The 17658-nt window shown below is 45.4% G+C and overlaps 1 protein-coding gene across 1 annotated transcript in view; it reads left to right on the forward strand.

The window, feature by feature from the left end:
• PRKCH (protein kinase C eta) overlaps window positions 1-17658 on the forward strand; it is a 204805-nt gene that overhangs the window by 142981 nt on the left and 44166 nt on the right. Inside the window, exon 10 of the mRNA XM_037132418.2 lies at window positions 608-762. Coding sequence (XP_036988313.2) covers window positions 608-762 — 155 coding nt within the window. The remainder of the gene's footprint in view (window positions 1-607; window positions 763-17658) is intronic.

Genomic DNA, 17658 nt, shown 5'->3' on the forward strand with positions numbered 1-17658 from the left:
GGCACCTCGTTGTCTTTACATTCCCACTCCTGGCTCAGGAAATCTTCTGATGGGCCAAATGGGACTTCGAACCCTGGGGCAACCCTGAGGCTGTATTTATGAGACTGCTGTTTGGCTGACTAAAGCATCTTCCTTTTTCTGCGATTGTTCTCGGTCCAGGTGTGATGGCTAAGGCACTGTTAGATGTCCCTCACTTCCTGTGATTAACCTGCATGGTCCAGGCAAAAGGCATGCACCTTCCCAATTATTTTGCCATCTTCCAGCTTATAAAACCCTGCGGTTTGAGTAGAAATAGCATCAGTGTTCTCACTTTACTAATGTTGGAGGTCCAGAGAAATCAAGTTCACGGTTACATGTCAGTTGAGGTGCAGAGCTAGAACTGGAACCAAAGGCACCTGACGCCTTCTCTACTTCTTACTTAATGTAGAAATTACATGTGATTCAGGCAGCACTCCCTATTCCTTCCAGGGATCTAGTCCCACCAGACCCATCCTGCTTTCCCAGACCCCTGTCAGGACGTGTAGCTCCATCTGACAACCTCTTTTCCCCCTGCTAGAGCCCGAGGTAACCCAGTGTTGACTGGACCTTTTCTTGTGCTTGTATCCAGGATCGTCTGTTTTTTGTGATGGAGTTTGTGAATGGGGGCGACTTGATGTTCCACATTCAGAAGTCCCGTCGCTTCGATGAAGCACGAGCTCGCTTCTATGCTGCAGAAATCATTTCGGCGCTCATGTTCCTGCACGAGAAAGGCATCATCTACAGGTGAGTTCTGGCTGCTTGTAAGTCCCCCCAAAATTCATAACCTGCCTGCTCACTCTCCTGGCTCAGTCCAGCCTTCCATTTCTCATGATATGGAAATGGGAATTTAATTCACATAAGGCTTGAGTGCCCATGAGGCTGAATGAATAACGCAGTGGTCGACTTGGCCTGCAGCTTTGTCCCCATGTGGTGTCTAAAATAGGCTTTTGAGAGGCTGGGAAGAGACTGCATGAGTTTGCGCGGCTGGGGTTTGCTAAGGGCCTGTTACAGCCAAACCCTGCAAGGTGCTGAACGCATTGTCGCTCTCCTTTTTTTTTCTGTTTCACTGTTGGAAGTGATTCACTCCATTTTTAAAATTCGTGCCTCAACAGACGGGTGTCAGTAACTGTTGCCCTAAAGTGCTGTGATAATAATCAGTTAGATAAAATGGCAGCTCACCAGTCTTGACTTGATGATATTTCTCATTTGGAGCTTCCTCCCAAATATGATTTTATTCCTTTCACGACGCACAATCCTTTGGTCATATCACACCATTCACCGGAAGGACTTGAGCCCAAGGAGCAGCAGGTGCAACTTCGGTCGCACAGAGGAAGGTCGGGTGAGGTGGGAAATGTAATGGTGTGTGTCCGACCTTTGTTATTCTTACATTTTTCTGTTTTCCCTGTTGCCACCATCCTCCTCCTCCTCTTTAAGTCACATTATAACTTAGTTGACATGGATACTCTTTACTTCCTCTTGAGATGCAAGTGTGGCTCTTTTGAGAAAAAAATCGCTCTTACAGAGAAATGTGAAAGTTGACATAAAGAACTTCCTGACTAAAACTTCTTCTTTATTAGCTTTGCTAAGTGCTATTCCTTTTGTGAGCTCACGACAGAATTAACATCATTGTCAAAGTGTAAGGGAGCTTTAACAGCAGTGAATCCTTGTAAATACCCCAAGAGTCAACAAAGAAAGAGAGGAGGGAGGCCAGTGAGGATTGTCGCAGGACTGGCCGACGATGCCCGAAAGATGTGGGACCGCGAAGGAGGAAGACAGGCCCTCTACAGAAATGCCTTCTAGTTCATTCTCAGCGCAGAGCCCTGAAGCCTCGGGTGGCCAGGCCCCAGCTGTGGGGTGGAGAAGGGGGCCCGGAGCTGGGGCAGGGCTGTGTGCCCGGCAGAGGACCTCATCCTCTTGAAGGTAGTCAGGAATCTCCGCTCAATCTGAGGGTGGGGAGCTGCCTGCCCCAGGGGAGCCAGCCTGTGCCGTGAGCTTTCTTCCCAGGTACGTTGTTCCACCGGAGGATCTCCCGTGGAATTTCCCCGCTGTCAGCGTTCTGCCCAGCACCACCATTGGCAGTGGCTGCTGATACAATCTCTGGTGGTGAAGGGAGGCCAGAGTCCTTTCTGGTGCTGGTGTCTGACTCTGGGCCCTGAACTCATTTCTGTTCTCCTCTGCATGGCTTATCCATGGCTTATCCATCCATCTCTGCTCAGAGAGCCTTCCCCATATTTAATTTTTAAGAACTATTAGACAGGGACTTCTGTTGTAAATTAAAATAATAATTGTTGTATAATCAAATATAATCATAATAACAGTGGTGGTGGCAGCTAAACTGAGCACTGGTTACAGGCTCAGCACTTTACCTACTTTTCTCCCTGAATCCTCCCAGCAGTATTATTATATAACAATAACATTATTTGTGGCATTCAGATGAGTAACTGTGTCTTAGAAAGGCTTAATAACCAGACCACGAACGGGTAGTGAGGCCAGACCTCTGACACGTGTTCAAACCCTGGGCTGCACCGTCTCCACGGGAGAGACTTGCATTCTTAGAGCACCACGGCAGGCAGCGTGGCTGCTCCGACCCTCTGCTGCTCCCGCAGCTCTAACTCACAAAGATGGGGCAGAGTGGGAATCCTAGCCCATTCCGGCTGCTGTCAGAAAATCCTGCAGACTGGGCGGCTTGTAAACAACAGAAATCTGTTTCTCACAGCTCTGGAGGCTAAAAGTCTAAGATCAAGGGGCCAGCCTTGATTTGGTATCTGGTGACAGCAATTCTCTCTTGCTGTGTCCTCACATGGCAGATGGGGCCAGGGATTTCTCTGGAGCCTCTTTTATAGGGGTACTAATGCGAATTATGAGGGCTCCTCCCTCATGACCTAAGCACCTCTCAGACGCCCACCACCTAATGCCGGCATCTTTGGGGGGTTGAATTTTAACATGCGAATTTGGGGCAGAGGTTGAAGGGACGCACACATTTGGGCCACAGCAGCAAGGAAAAGCAGGGAGGCCTAAATTCTTTCTCTCGAATACTCAGAGGCTTCCTTGGGCACCGCATCACATTGCTGAGACAGCAACCTGCCTTCCTGTGTAGGATGGGACCGTCTCTGCGTCTGCCTGCTCCACGGGTCTCGAAATATGAGGGACGGACACTAACTTGATGAGGTTTCTGGTGAAGCAGGGTCTCCCCACATCTTAAGAAGTTTTATTTCAGTTCTTGATATCTGTGGTTCATTTCTGAGAACTTATTTTTTTACTTCTTGAGTTGAGTCCCACGCACAGGTTCTAACTGCTGTGGTTGACTTTGAAGGGAGCAGATATCATTGGGATAGATTCAAATGCTATTTTTATCCTGTGGATTCATTTCACTGGGTAGTTTAATTCCATTCAGGGTGCTGGCCTGAGAGCGAAGTCTTAAGGATACGCCTTTGAAAGCCAAGTCCTTGGAATTCCCACCCTGTAAAGGGCACATTTGGGCTTTGGAGGGTACAAACTTGATCCAGAAAGTGCAGTGAGAAACTCGGGAGCATCCGAGCCTCATGTATGGTTCATGTCCCAGGATGGCCTTCATCAGAGCATAAATTATCTTTCTGGAGGACCTCTGACGTATCCAAACAGAGTCATCAGTGTTTGTGTGAGAGAGTTTTTTGTTTTGTTTTGTTTTGTTCTGTGGAGTAGTTTTATTTCCCCCCCCAGCAAGTTACAAAGATGCTAGCGTCTGCAATCTATTGCCCGACAGGACTTTAGAAGGTGGTACCTTGGGCTCCCCCTGGCGTGACTTTCTTCCCTCTCTTAGCCCACTGAGCCTGTGAGAGGAGGAAGGCCAATTACGTTTCTGCGCTTTTCTGCTTGTGTTCTGCCCCTGATTCTCAATGCCTTCACTTGCACTTCGTGAATGAACAGAAGCCCAGTTCCCGGGAAACGCAGGAGAAGGGTCTGTCCCATTGCCTTTGTCAGAAGGTCTGGAGCCTGCCAAGGGCCAGGGACCAGAAGGGGAAGGCTGGAAGGAAGCAGTCAATGAGTCATTTTGCTAAGGAAAAAAAGACTGTTCTTCCCTTTGTCCTGGGCGTGTTGGCTGATCGGGAGCACACAGAGTGCTCATGAATAATTTTACAGGAGCATTGACTTTTCCCCAGAGTTGTCCTACAGAAACATCAGGGAAACAAAGGAGCATGCATTTCATTTACCTGCCGTTCGGCATGACAGGCGCCATCTCTATCGTGTTTCACAGGCGCAACTGCGCTCCTGGGGCTGCCGATGACATTTTAACCCCAAACTCCTGAAGCCAGCCAGCACACGTTGCATTTGCTATTATTGACAAAACGTGGGCTGCATCTCAAATACGTTGAGTGGAGAAGAATTCTTAGAACAGCACAGTTTGTTTTGATTCTTCCTCACCACGTTACACTTGAACAGAGTGCATTTCAGCACAGTTTTCAACTCATGAGTCTGACCAGCTTTGCATGCTGGCTTCTGGGGTTCACAATAGTCAAGATTTAGTCTTAAAGCTTGTGCACGAAGGTTTGGAAACATCTAAACCTGTAGAGAATTTTTATGGTTTATTTGAGCCAAACAGATAATTATTGGGAAGCAAAATCTCAATAAATTGAGGAAATGCTTCAGAAGTGGCAGTTGTAGAGCTTATTGTATACATTAGAATAAAAGGAGGAGACGTAAGGAAAGGAGAGTTACAGGAAATCCGTTGGTGGTAGATTAGGGAGGCAGGAAAAAGCAAAGCAGAGAAATCTCTGGGCTTGGATAAAACAGACAGATACGTGCTTCTTTTACACTGGCGGGCACAGATAGTCAACAACGAACACTGACAACACCCAGACGTGGCATTCGGAGAACAAGGTAACAGTGAGGGGCTCTGTGATCTGGTGCTCCAGTGCGTGGGTGTCGTCTGAGGGTCTGGAAAAGGAGCTGCCATGCCGAATGTATGCTATCTTAGATGCACAAAGACTGTAGACTTGCTTTAGGTAAATATCGACCTTTGTCAAAGAAGCTAGAGGCCTGGGATGTGAACACCCGCCATAATCTTGATCTGCTTTTCATTAGGAATGTTCCTGGCCAGTCCCTCCTCTGTGTTTACTTTCGGTCTCTGAATTCCTACGGCCTTCCACGTGGCCTCCCCGGAGCTTGTCAGGTTTAGCGTGTGACCCTTCTCATCCCCAAGCTCCGAGGGCTTGCTGGGGCAGTCAGCTCTCATGTTCCCGATGCGGAACTGGCCCACCCGGGCTGACTGCTGGACCGGGCACACTGTGCTGTACTTGGGTACTTGTGTAGCACAGCACTTTTAATGAAAATCACCTTTGATTTCACCTCAAATTGAGAGGACAGTCTTTACCTAATTAGACTTTTTCCTGCGCCTGGATTCCGTGCGCCTGAGTCCATCTGACCGAGTTTTCCTGTGCAACCCCGCTCCACCAGCTGCTGGTTTCGCCCCTTACTGGTCAGACTGAAGAATTTGTTGTTAACAGACTTCCGAAAAGTTCAATTTTCTGTGTTCTGTTGCTAATATTTAGTTGTCTCTAAACTTGGTTGTGTGAGAAGGCACGGCATAGCCACCTATGCCTCCATCTTGGCGGAAGTTACCTAATTAGACTTTAAAAAAAAAATGCAGAATACGGGAAGATTAGCAATATCCCTTCAAGAAAAGATCTGTCAAGCCAGGCTCTGAACACAGCTGTTGGACCTGCCTGAATGTACCAACCTCTCGTACAATCTGACTCTTCTTTCTCTTGGGTATCATGCGGGACCCTCAGGTGCCTGCTGACTCCAGTTACTCTGTAGTTCTGCAGTTAGCTGAGCACAGCTTTGCTAGGAGAGCCCACTGGGAGGCTGCCTCTGTGAGCATCGCTTTCCTGTCTAGGAATTCACAAGTCTTCTGTTTCCAAACAGTTTGTGTGTCAGGTCAGTGATGAGTATCATGTGCTTGTGTCATTGCCTCTGATGCGTTCCTCTCTCCTCCCGAAAACTGGCAACATCTCCTCCATTCCCTTCTCCTGGCATCTTTCTTACTCCTGTTTCTTATTGTCAGACTTTCAGAGTCCCCAAACATCTTTCATTTGAACCTGGAGTTTTGGACTCTTACTATTGCCCCTCCTATATTGGAATTCAATTCCATCTATTCTACTCATTTTAGTGAGAAAAGTCCTCTTTTTAGATAAAGCCGAAAGTCACGTTTAGAAGCTCGGTTTTCCCTTTGCCATCTAAGAACAAAGTTCTTGTGCTCTGAGAAGCGGGTGTGCTATTTCTTGCGCTCTTTGCTGCAAAGACAGCTATGGGTTGTCGTTTGTTATTTTTGTTGACAGATGATGCACTGGCCATGGGGTTCTCAGTATCATACTCACTTTCACATTGGATTTGAACCATGAGCCCTTACCCAGATTGTTCCTGGAACTCTGAACATTTTAGTCATATTTCTGTCTCCCTTCTTAGCTTGTCATGCTTGCTCTGCCAAATGGTGGCCTCACTCAGTGCCTGATCTTCCACTGTCACCAGAAGGTGACTTCAATCCTCGACTCCTAAGATCCTTTTTCAAGGATGTGATGAACAGCTCAGATGCTTTTCAGCCTATTAGAACAGCTGCCCTTTTCCCCAAATGAAACTCTTTGGCCACTTTTTTCCTCCCTCACACAACTACCTTTGGAGGTACTTTACAAATATTTATTGAGCATCAACTCTCAGCCAAGGATATGGATATGAGGATGAACAAAAACAAAAATGCTCCCTTGTGGAGAGCATGGTCTACTGAGGGAGAAGGACGTCAATCCAATAATCATAGTGACAGAAAATTCCAACTGTGAAGGAGAGGGACGCATTGCAGCGGGCGAGAGCCTCTACCAGGGTGATTCGATCTGGCTGTGACTCTTGAGCTGAGGAAACATGTTGAAGAGGGAAGGAAAAAGCATTCAAGAAAAGGAATAGCAAGTGCAGGTGCCCAGTGTCAGGAGGAAGCATGGCAAGTTCAAGGGCTTTTGAAGAAGGCTAGTGTAGTTGGAGACTAGAAGTCCTATCTTCCCACGACTGGCATTTTATTATCCTAGAGTTTTCACCAGCATCTGGTAGTTTCAAGTTTTATTAGGCTCCTTGTAAATAATTTATTTAAAAGTTAGGAAAGGCCGGTCATATTGCCAACCCCTGGGGGAGCCGTCCATTCACAATGAGTTCCTTGTGTCCGCTTCTGCATATTTATCTTCAACAATGGAGTTATAAACTATTAGAATCAGATGAGACCGCCAAGAGTACCTGTTGTCAAGTTTGCCTACAGATGAGCGAATTCAAGTCCGAAACATTCAGACAGTAAACTGCTTCTCAGAGTGGATGTTTTCTTGGGATAGTTCACTGAAAATTTGTTTCCCATCTCCAGAAAACAAAAATCAGCATTGGAAAAAATTTTTTTCAATCTTCAACTTACTGCTGACATGAAGAGCTAATCAGGACATTTGGCATTTGGTACTGTTCACTCCATTTCAATGACGTAAATGCAGTTGAGCTCAGAACATATTTCTGCTTGTGTTAGGGGTTATAGACACAAAATGAGCAGGTGTGGGGTCTACCCTTTGAGGCTCTTTCTGTGGGGTGGGAGAGGTGGCCTGTAAGTAAGTAATGAGAGAGGGGCTGTACATTCAAAGTATGCCCGACATATTAAGGGAGCACAGAGAATGGCTACCTTGCTGAAGGTGGATACTAGCAAGTGGAGCAGACAGGACTTAGTGACTGGGTGGATCCAGGGAGTGAAGAAGAGACCTGGGATCATTCCCTAGAGTTAAGCTAGAAGATGATTCAGTGGATAATGGTACCATTCATTAATAGAGATTAGGAGCCCAAGAAGAGATCTAGGCAGCAGAGGAAGATAATGAGATTAGAGGTGTAATGTGGTTGGTACCTGGGATGCCTGCCAGTGGAGATGCTCCGGGGACAGGTAGATACAAGTGAGTCTGAAGCCCAGTGGAAAGGATTGGCTGGAACTAAGTATTTGGAAGTCATTAGGACATGGCTGTTAGTTCCTATCGTGGGGCTGGGTGAGATTATCCAACAAGAGTGAATGAAATTGAACAGCGAACCGAGGACACAACCCTGAAGGTTCTGTCGGCCCCTTAGAAATCTGCCTACATTGGCTCCGGGGTAAGAAAAAACAAAATATGAAAAACTTGATACACTGGATTATTTAGAGTTGTGTCCCCAAAGTGCAGTCCCATCTAAAATATAAAGTAAGTTTGAGAGTCAGCCTACAGGGGTGGACAAAAGTAGGTTTACAGTTATGAGTACGCAAAACAGTTTGTTCTTATATTATCATTTATTAATTATTATATTATTTATTTGTATTACAACTGTAAATGTACTTTTTCCCACCCCTGTATTTTAACTAAAAGGATGCTGTCCTTGGTTCTCAGAAGACCTAGGTCACAGGTGGCCAACACAAGGCCCACGGGCCGAATCCATCCCTCCACCTCGTTTTATCCAGCCTGGCACTTTGTTTCTACCCGGCAGCAGCGCCAAGCTCTTTGCCCCTAGTTAAGGAGCAGTTACATTCACAAAGCCCTAAAGTTACATTCGGCCCTTTGAAGGCAACCACGAGGCTGATGTGGCCCCTGGTGAAAATGAGTTTGACACCCCTGACCTAGGTGCTGGGCACAGCTCTGCTTCATGCTGTCTGCAGGGATACAGTCAGGCTGCTGAGTCCTCTGAGCCCATTTGCCCGTCTGTCCGTCTGTCCATGGGGGGGGATTGTTGACACGGCTTCCCTGGAGGCTGTTGGTGGAAAGTGAAAATGTGAAAACACTTTGAATCATGACAGGTCAATATAAGATACTATTTTTTGCATAATGCTATCAGCTGATTTGGGTTTTCTATCTAGCATAGGCTTGACTGAACTTATTCTCAAGACACTTCCTCAGGAATAGGCAACTTTCTCAGAAATTGGAATCTTTGCTTGTAGAACCAACCCTCTGAAGACCAATCTGGTTGTGGTAAACTAAATCCGATGGTGCTTTTCTTTCAAATCAAACCACTTTCTTGACATGTTAGCAATATCTTAAAATTGGAAATAATTAATATACTTACCATGTAATTATCATGGAGACGTGCAGCATATGGGACGGACTGTAAGACTTGAAGAGTGTACTCTTGGGTGTTTGTTTCCATTTCAGCTGTGTCTCTAATGTTTGGGGGAAGCAGTTAAACTCAGTTGGAGTTCTCCTTTTGCAGTATTGAAGTAAGCTTTTGATTTTAATTTGAAGGAGATTCAGAGACATTTTCAGACCTGGCGGAGTCAATATCCTGGTGGCTTCGTCCCAGGAATGCACTTTCTCAAAGGACCCAGGCTAATGGCAGAAAGACATTTCAGCTCTGGAACACTTGGGTTGTTTTTCTCTGTTTCATGTATTCATCCAAGCAGTGATTCGGCATATCTCATCAGTGTTGACCTTTTGCATCAACAAAGGCTGTGATTATTGGGAACTAATTGATAAATGTGGTAATGGATTTCACTGGCTAATGAAATCAGACCACCTGTTTTGCTCTTCTCCCCGCCAAATTGACCAAGCAGTCTATCACTTCATTATAGTTAAACACAATCTTCAATTTGTTTGCTAAGCAATAAAAAAACGGTCAGTTGAGCTTTAGTTCCAGATAAACACTGCCATTTGTAAAAAGTAATTTAATTGTATGCTTGAACAAATGCTTATGAAATGTTTACTCGATGCAAAACAACACTTTGTGTCAGGCTGTTAGAAAATAAAAGAATAAAGAAAGGTCCTGCCCTCAAGCTTGGGGTGTGTGTTCATTCTTCTAACAACTATGTGCTCAGCACCTACTGTGTGCCAGGCACTGTTCTAAGCTCTGGGAGTACACAGGAGATAGAACAGACAAAACCCCTACCCTCCGGGAGCTTACGTTCTATACTGCAGGTATTCGGACAAACATAAGGTAAATATACTGAATGTCGCAGTGATAAGCTCTATGGAGAAAAAGCTGTGTAAGGGGAAGATGAAGTTCGGGGAGAATGGCTTTAATATTTTACACAGAGGATGTAGGAAGGCACCTCCGATCAGGGATATTTGAGCAGATGAGCAGAGACCCGGGGGTGTAAGGGAGAGAGGCTCTACGTGATGAACTGGAGAAGAGAATTCCGGCTGCAGAGGGAACGGCAGGGAGGAAGCCTTTGGGAGGAGAGTGTGCTCTGCAAGGTCAGGGCCCGGCAAAGAGAACAGGGGGCTGGAGCAGGTGCCCTGGGCCAGCGTAGGGGCGCTGACCCAAGCTCTCTCACCTTCGTTCTGTGGTATGGAATAATAGCCACATGTACGGAGCACCTAAGTGGTACAGATACACCTCTGTGAGGAGTTTTTATCTATTTACTTCTGACTTCTATGACAGCTCTCCAAGGTAAGTGTTGTTATCTTTATTTTACAGATAAAAAAGCTTGAGGATCTGGGAAGTAAACAACTGGTTCAAGGTCACGCAGTCTGTGGGGGAGCCCTACAATCCCCCTCAGTTTGAATGCATGCAGATTGCCAAGCTCCCTCAACCTACATGTCACCACACTCATATTTTTCTTTGCCTGGAACTTCTCCCCCTCTTTGCCAAGCCAAGTCCTGCTAATCTGTGCTATCTCAGCTTCATTAACCCCTCCTCTGGGGACCTTTTCCTAGACTCACCTATCCCCCAGCCTCCATCTAGATGGTGTGCCCATCCCCCCTGCTCCCGTGGCTTCTTGTAGCGCATCTTCCAGAGCATGGGTCCCGGCCTGTCCTCACCACGGGGGCCTGTGTGAGGGCAGGGGCCGTGCATGACCCCCGGCTGTTCCCAGCATTACACTGGCTCAAAGTTCAACATAGTGCTTTAAAAAAAAAAAAAGCAGTGAAAGCCTTTTAAGAATTGTTTCCTGAATCTATGGGGAAAAAAATGTTTGGGCATTCATAATAATATTTTTCAAATGATAGTTCTAATTCCTCAGGAATTTCCTAATTTGGGGTTTTCATTTTTATAATATTCATAAAGATACAACTTCTTCCTTGTCATTGTAATTCTCAAATGAGAGGCATGTCGTGGGAAACGACTCATTGGGAATGTTTCTTCAGATGTTCTGTAAACAGGAGCCTCCCAGTACTTGGGTGGGAGAAACAGTGGTCTCGGCCACGAACCTCCTGCCACACCGCTGCCCCGGGTAACGTAGCTCCAGAGCATTTGTGGCGAATTTAAGTTGTGTACTTTTGCTTACAGTGATGCTAATCCCTCTCAGAGTAGCACTAGATCTGTCTGCTATAATCAGAGGACTTGAATAGTACTTTATTCCGATTTGTATGCCTTTTAGCTAAAAGCTAAGGTAGTCACTTCTTCAGGCTCGTTTTGTAAATTGGACATTGTTTTGTAAGTTCCCCAAACCTACCACGTATGATTTGCACATGTGACTGAGGTTTCACTTTCTACAGTTACATGTAAGTCCCTGAATCACAGTAACGCCCTGAGTTGTTCAGGGATGGCGTTTTTGAACTAGGTTGTACACATATATTCTCATAAAAATGTGTCTTTATTGGGTATATTTTCATAAGTGAGACCAATTTTCCATATTTATTTATTTTATTATTGATTTGAGAGTGGGGGAAGATTTGTTGTTCCATTAATTGATGCATTCATTGGTTGCTTCTTCTATGTGCCCTGACTGGGGATTGAACCCACAACCTTGATGTATTGGGATGACGTTCTGACCAACTGAGCTACCCAGCCAAGGCCTCCCCTATTTATTTTTAAAATAAAATTACTCTCTAATTATAAGAGGATCCTATAGTCAGTGTTACAATTTAAAATATAAAAAAGTAAAAATGAAATAACTTGTCCTGCCACTGAAAGCGAATAATTTTTCTTCAGATATATTTCCTTGATGTTTTTAAATGTATTTTTTAAAAAACAGAATTGAGGTCATATTACATATTTTTAACCTTTTTTTAAAACTTACCATTTCCCCTACCATGCAAGTCATTTACATTCTATTTCAACCTAATATTAATTGATACAGAATGGTCTATCATATGGACCTACTTAGTTTATAGTACATTTCAGTTGAATTACTATTTTAATGATGATGTGTTCCTATCCTTGCATACAACTATTGGATCGCTTTTTGATTCTTTCCCTGGAACAGATTGCTGGATGGATGTGTGACTGCTGGGTCAGAAGGCATGCATGTGCTTGTCGTAACTTTCCACCCCCAGGGTTCGACGGACTTGGAATCCAGCTTTGGCGCCCCACTTCCCAGCTGTGGAATTTCGAGTCAGTTACTTAACCTCCCCAAGCCTCAGCATCTTCACTGACAAAGTGAGGGTCCTAGAGATGCACACCTGAGGGTGGTTATGGGAATTAGACAGTGGTGCAGGTGAAGCCTTTCCCTGGGGCCCGCCACGGAGTACACCCTCAGTGATGCTTACTTTTTGTGGAGCATTCCGTGGAAAGCTACATCAGAGCACATGTTCTGATGATGGGTATTGACGTTATCTTTCCAGATCACTTCCCCCGTAGGTCGTAAGTATACAGTCGGATGCATTTTGACAAGTGCAGACAATATATAATCAGCACTTCAAATGCTATATCGAACATTTCTATCTTCCCACAGAAATTTCTGGTGCTCCTGCCAGTTATTCCCTAACCACCCCCATAGGCCATCCGTGCTGATTCTACATGGATATGGTAGGATGTGGATATCCACACTAGCATCCCGAAAAGTGAAATTGCTTCTCAGTGACACCCGTGTGAGACTAAGAGGATGGGGCTCTTTAAGATGATTGCATGCGAGTGGTGGTGGGCGTGGCAGGATAAACCGCCCCAGGGGAGTGCCAGGTGGTCTTTGTTGATTCACCCTCTTGTTCTAGGAAGGTGAACACCAGCAGGTCAGGGTCTGAATGTCTGAGGTAATGTGGATGATTTTTATTTTCTTGTTAATGTTTTTAATCCTTTTTAAATGTTCTCTACTGAACAAATAGGGCCTTTCGAATAATTAAAATATTTTCAAAAAGGATCTCAAATGTGCTATTAAGTATAACCCAATACCCCACATTGAGTTTTTCAACATGATAATGTCAAAAATAGGTAGCCTGCTGCCGTACCAGTTAAATCCTATCAAGCCTTGACCTTCAGGCTGTGATCACTCCTTGTCTGTGAATTCCACTTCTGTAGAAGTCCTAAACTCATTGTTTTATTCTGCTCAGGCCGCTTAACAAATCCCATAGACCAGGGGTGCCCAACTCATTTCCACTGGGCCACATCACCCTCTCGGTTGCCTTCAAAGGGATGAAGGTAATTTGAGGACTGTATAAATGTAACTACTCCTTAACTGTTAAACAAGCTGTTAACCGTTGCCTGGCTGGATAACAAGGTGCCAGGCGGGATACAACACGGTAGAGGGCTGGGTTCGGCCCCCAGGCCTTGTGTTTGCCACCAGTGCCATAGACTGATTGACTTAAACAAAAAAAAGGTTTGTTTTTTTTTCTCACAGTTCCGGAGGCTGGGAATCCAAGATCAAGGTGCCAGCCAAGTGGTTTCTGCGAGGGCCCCTTCCTGGCTTGCAGACCGCTGCGTCTCCCTGTGTCCTCAGGTGGCTGGCTAGAAAGAGACCAGCAAGCTCTGTAGTGTCTCTTCTATAAAGAGCACTAATCCCGTCATGGGGCCCCCACCCATATGCTCTCCCAAGGCTCCATCTCCAAATACCATCACCCTGGGGTGGGGGGTCAGGGCTTTAATGTAAGAATTTGGGGGATGCAAACGTTCATTCTGTTACACTCATTCATCTGAAACATGAATACGTGTTTTAGTCTTTTTTAATGTTTTCTCTTACAATCAGCAAGGTACTTTGCAACTATAATACTTAGCTTGATAGTACAAAATCTGGCTGGAAGGGATTTTGCCTCTAAGGAGAATAGCACTTGCTGGAGCCGCACACACAGTGCACTGACTGGGGAGGGTATCTGAGGACTAGGTGGGGGCTTTGTCATTCTCATAGCTCACTGAGCCATCTGTGTTCATCTTGGAGCTATGTTTTTTTAAATATTTTATTTATTTTTAGAGAGAGGGGAAGGAAAGGAGAAAGAAAGGGAGAGAAACATCAATGTGTGGTTGCTTCTCATGTGTCCCCCACTGGGGACCTGGCCTGCAACCCAGGCATGTGCCCTGACTGGGAATTGAACCGGCAACCCTTTGCTTCCCAGGCCTGTGCTCAGTCCACTGAGCTACGCCAGCCAGGGCAGGAGCTATGTTTTTGAAGGGTGCTGGGACCAAATCCTTCCCCATGATCCCCGTCCATAAGCGTGGGAGGAGAAACAGCCAAGTGGAGCGTGGTGCCATAGTTTTCCCCTTGACATATACTCTGCAGCATGTCCCTGCAGGTGGGATTTTTTTCCCACTGTTTCACAAATGTCAAATTTTATTTGTCAGTGAACTTCCTAAGAAGAAATATAACTTGGTGCAAACACCCTGCTACGGTTTGGTAGAAATGATCAGACTTTGATGAGTTCTGGGTTCTGTTTCGAAGAGGAGGGAGTGAAGCCTGACAGGCAAACTGCTGCACACCCTGGACCATGATGACAGTGAGGGACGGGGTTCCAGAGGTCTGTGCCTGGTGCGCATGTGGGAAGGTGGCAGTCTCACTTCCATTCCTCCTTCCTTCCTTGGCCCTGCTCTTCCACCCTCCAGAAAACCCGTCCAGACCCGCTCTGAGCCATGCAAAATCACTGCTCTGTACTATGTTTGATAATTGCATCAAAACTCCCCTGTCCCACGTCCCACGAGAGTCTCAGGGTTAGGAGGGAGTTCCAAGTTTTATACCCTTTTCATTCAAAGCGTGAATACCTAACAAGCTGCTGAGTGGTCATTTTCCCCTCTATACCTAAATGCCCCCGAGCAAAAAGGAACTTGTTACCTCCACTGTGAAGCGTCTCTGACTATTGGAAATCACACTTTTGTACTGACTCAGTGTCTCCCAGTATCTTCTGTTTACTGGTCCCAGACCACCCTTAAGGACTAGACTGAAAAACACAAATCCTCTACAAACAAAGCCTTCCCGATATTTGGAAGCAATCTGGCAATCTACTTGACCTGTCAAAGGAGGAAATACTGTCCACGAGCTGTTGTTCATTCTGGCTGTCTTTGTGCAAGCACTGAGCAATCGTAAATCATCGTGTACTTTTCCATTCTAGATTCTTGGATTGCCATCTAGTTGACTGGTTACAGCCTTCTTCACTTTAAAATTAGAACTGTCTTAGCTTGTAACTCAACTAATATGAATAATGGTGTTCGTTGCTCCTGTTACCTCACCCAGATAAGGCTGGGGCTTTAACTGAATTTAGGGCTTGGTGCTGAGTATAGGTGTAACAAGCACGGTGAGAAGTTAATTATTGGTATGGTCTCAGAACAGGGTGTTCAAGGTTTCCTTTTGTGTAGATCTCGGAGAAACTTAACCCCTACTTACATCTGTGAATATAGTTTCAGCCTCTGTGTGTGCAGGAAAATAGAGACGGTGGTGGTAAGCCCCGGAGCTGGGGATCTCTGAGCACAGAGGTGAAAAGGTGAATGCTTTGCACTCAAGTCAGTCAGTGCCTTGCTCCAGGAGGACTTGCCAAAGATGAGGCACAGGATACGCATAGGTGTGGAGGTAAAGGAGGTAAAGGCTTGAACGCCTCCAGTTAGAGGTATCCGTGAAACTCCTAGTCAAATGATCCATCCTGAAGTTGTAAGTATCTGGCTAACCTTGTACCAGAGACTCGGGGTTGGTTGCATGGCAACAGTGAAAATAAGTCAGTATTGGCTTACAGTTAAGAGAGGCTTGGGGATCAGACTTGGATGTAACACTTACCTCCACAATGTACTAGCTCTGCAATGCTGGAGAAAGTCTGATTTCTCGAAGCCTTGGTTTCCTAATGCACAACACGGGACAGCAGTACTGCCTATCCTTTGGGGTTACTGTGAGAGTTGAATTCACGTGGCTTGTTTATCCCAGGGTCTGGTGTCGGTTAGTGCTCCATACGCATGATCAGTTATAAAGAAGGAAAGTGAGCCAGGGAAGAAACTTGAACAGCGAATTCATTTAGAAGGCAGACGGATTCAATAAGGAACTGGTGGCATAAATTATAGTGTACCCCTTGGGGTATTATGCAACTATTCAAAGGAAGAATGAGTTAGATCTACATTTATTGACCTGGGTGTTTTGGCCCTGATAGATAAATAAGTGAAAAATAGAAAGTTAAAGAGAGGCATGTATGCTCACTTTAGTCCCATTTTTGTTGTTGTTGTTGTTGTTGCTGCTGTTTAAGAAAAACAAAACAGTAGTAAAAGCCATCTATACATAGATATGTACAAGGAGAAAGTTGTGAGAGCGAAAACAAAATAGCTTAGGATGGTGTGAACAGTCACTGATCTTTCATTTTGTGTCTTATTTTATCGCTGATGGTGGTAACAATGTATATACTCTTGTATTTTTTAGAACAGATTTTGAAGAAGTGAAAAAAGTGGGGGATGGGCAGAGATGAGGAGGACTCAGGAGGGTGTGAGAGGGAGGGAGTCGTGAGGGGAGAAGTGTTGGGAGAGGCCTGCAGGATGAAGAGCTGAGACTCACGCTCTTTGTCTCATTTGTCAGGACTATATTAGGGCCTGTCATCCTGAGCTGTGCTTTTCTTACTCATTTTCATTTTATATTCCTCAGTTTTTGGCATAAGGCAGAGCAGTATTTCTTATTTCTTGTCTACATTCCTGTGTTATTTCTAGCAACTGAGCCAATTCGGATCTGGGGGAATACATGGGGAGAGATAAGTGATGGAGATGGGCATGAACATGGTATTGTTTATTGACTAAAGAGCAATGTCAGTGTAACTTAAAGAGATGAGTTAATCCATAATGATATGGCAATCCCTATAATAAAAAGGGAAATGTTTCGGCTATTCTAAAAATATTGCAGTGAAAGCTAAATCCAACTTCCCAATGAATCTTTCTCAAGGCAACCAGGTACCCATTTCTTGTCCGTCCTTCCAGAAATGGTTTATGTGTACCCAAGCTCTTTGTTTGAACGTGTTTCCCACTGAAAAGGGTACCGGATACCCTTGTAGAACAGAGGTTTTCCTCAGCCTTTAGAAAGACCAGCTCTAAGCTCCTACAAAAAGGTTAGCAACTGACCCTTCTTTTCTTTTCTGAAAGCATTTGTGGGCAAGGGTGCAAATCAGCCAAGAATCCGGCCCTTGTTGGAGGAACTGCAGAGATTTGTTCAGATGGTGTAACAGGCCTGTAAGTTTGTTGCAGTTACATAGCTACAAAGAGAAATGTATTTCCAGCCCTCCACGTAGAGCATGGCATCAGTCATTATTTACAGCTGGATTGCAGGGCATCACACACACACCCACGCTGGCTGGATGGGGCCTGCCTGTGGACTGAAGTGCCCTGCTTGCTCCCCAGGAGCTTCTCAAACCCCCCTTCTCTGCAAGGCTGGGGAGCCAACCTGTCAAGGGAGAAAATCATCAGTGAGCTCCTGCCCTCAGAAAACATGGGGAACATGTGTGGGCGTCCAAACCTCGCAAATTATGCAAGAGGGGGTATTAAATCTCAGTTTAAGCCAAGCAACGAGAAGCCTGCCCTTCCCAAAGTTCATCTAGTGAAGAT

Source organism: Artibeus jamaicensis, unplaced genomic scaffold, assembly GCF_021234435.1.
Source record: "Artibeus jamaicensis isolate MK-2021 breed Jamaican fruit bat unplaced genomic scaffold, CSHL_Jam_final contig_851, whole genome shotgun sequence".
Taxonomy (NCBI): Eukaryota; Metazoa; Chordata; class Mammalia; order Chiroptera; family Phyllostomidae; genus Artibeus; species Artibeus jamaicensis.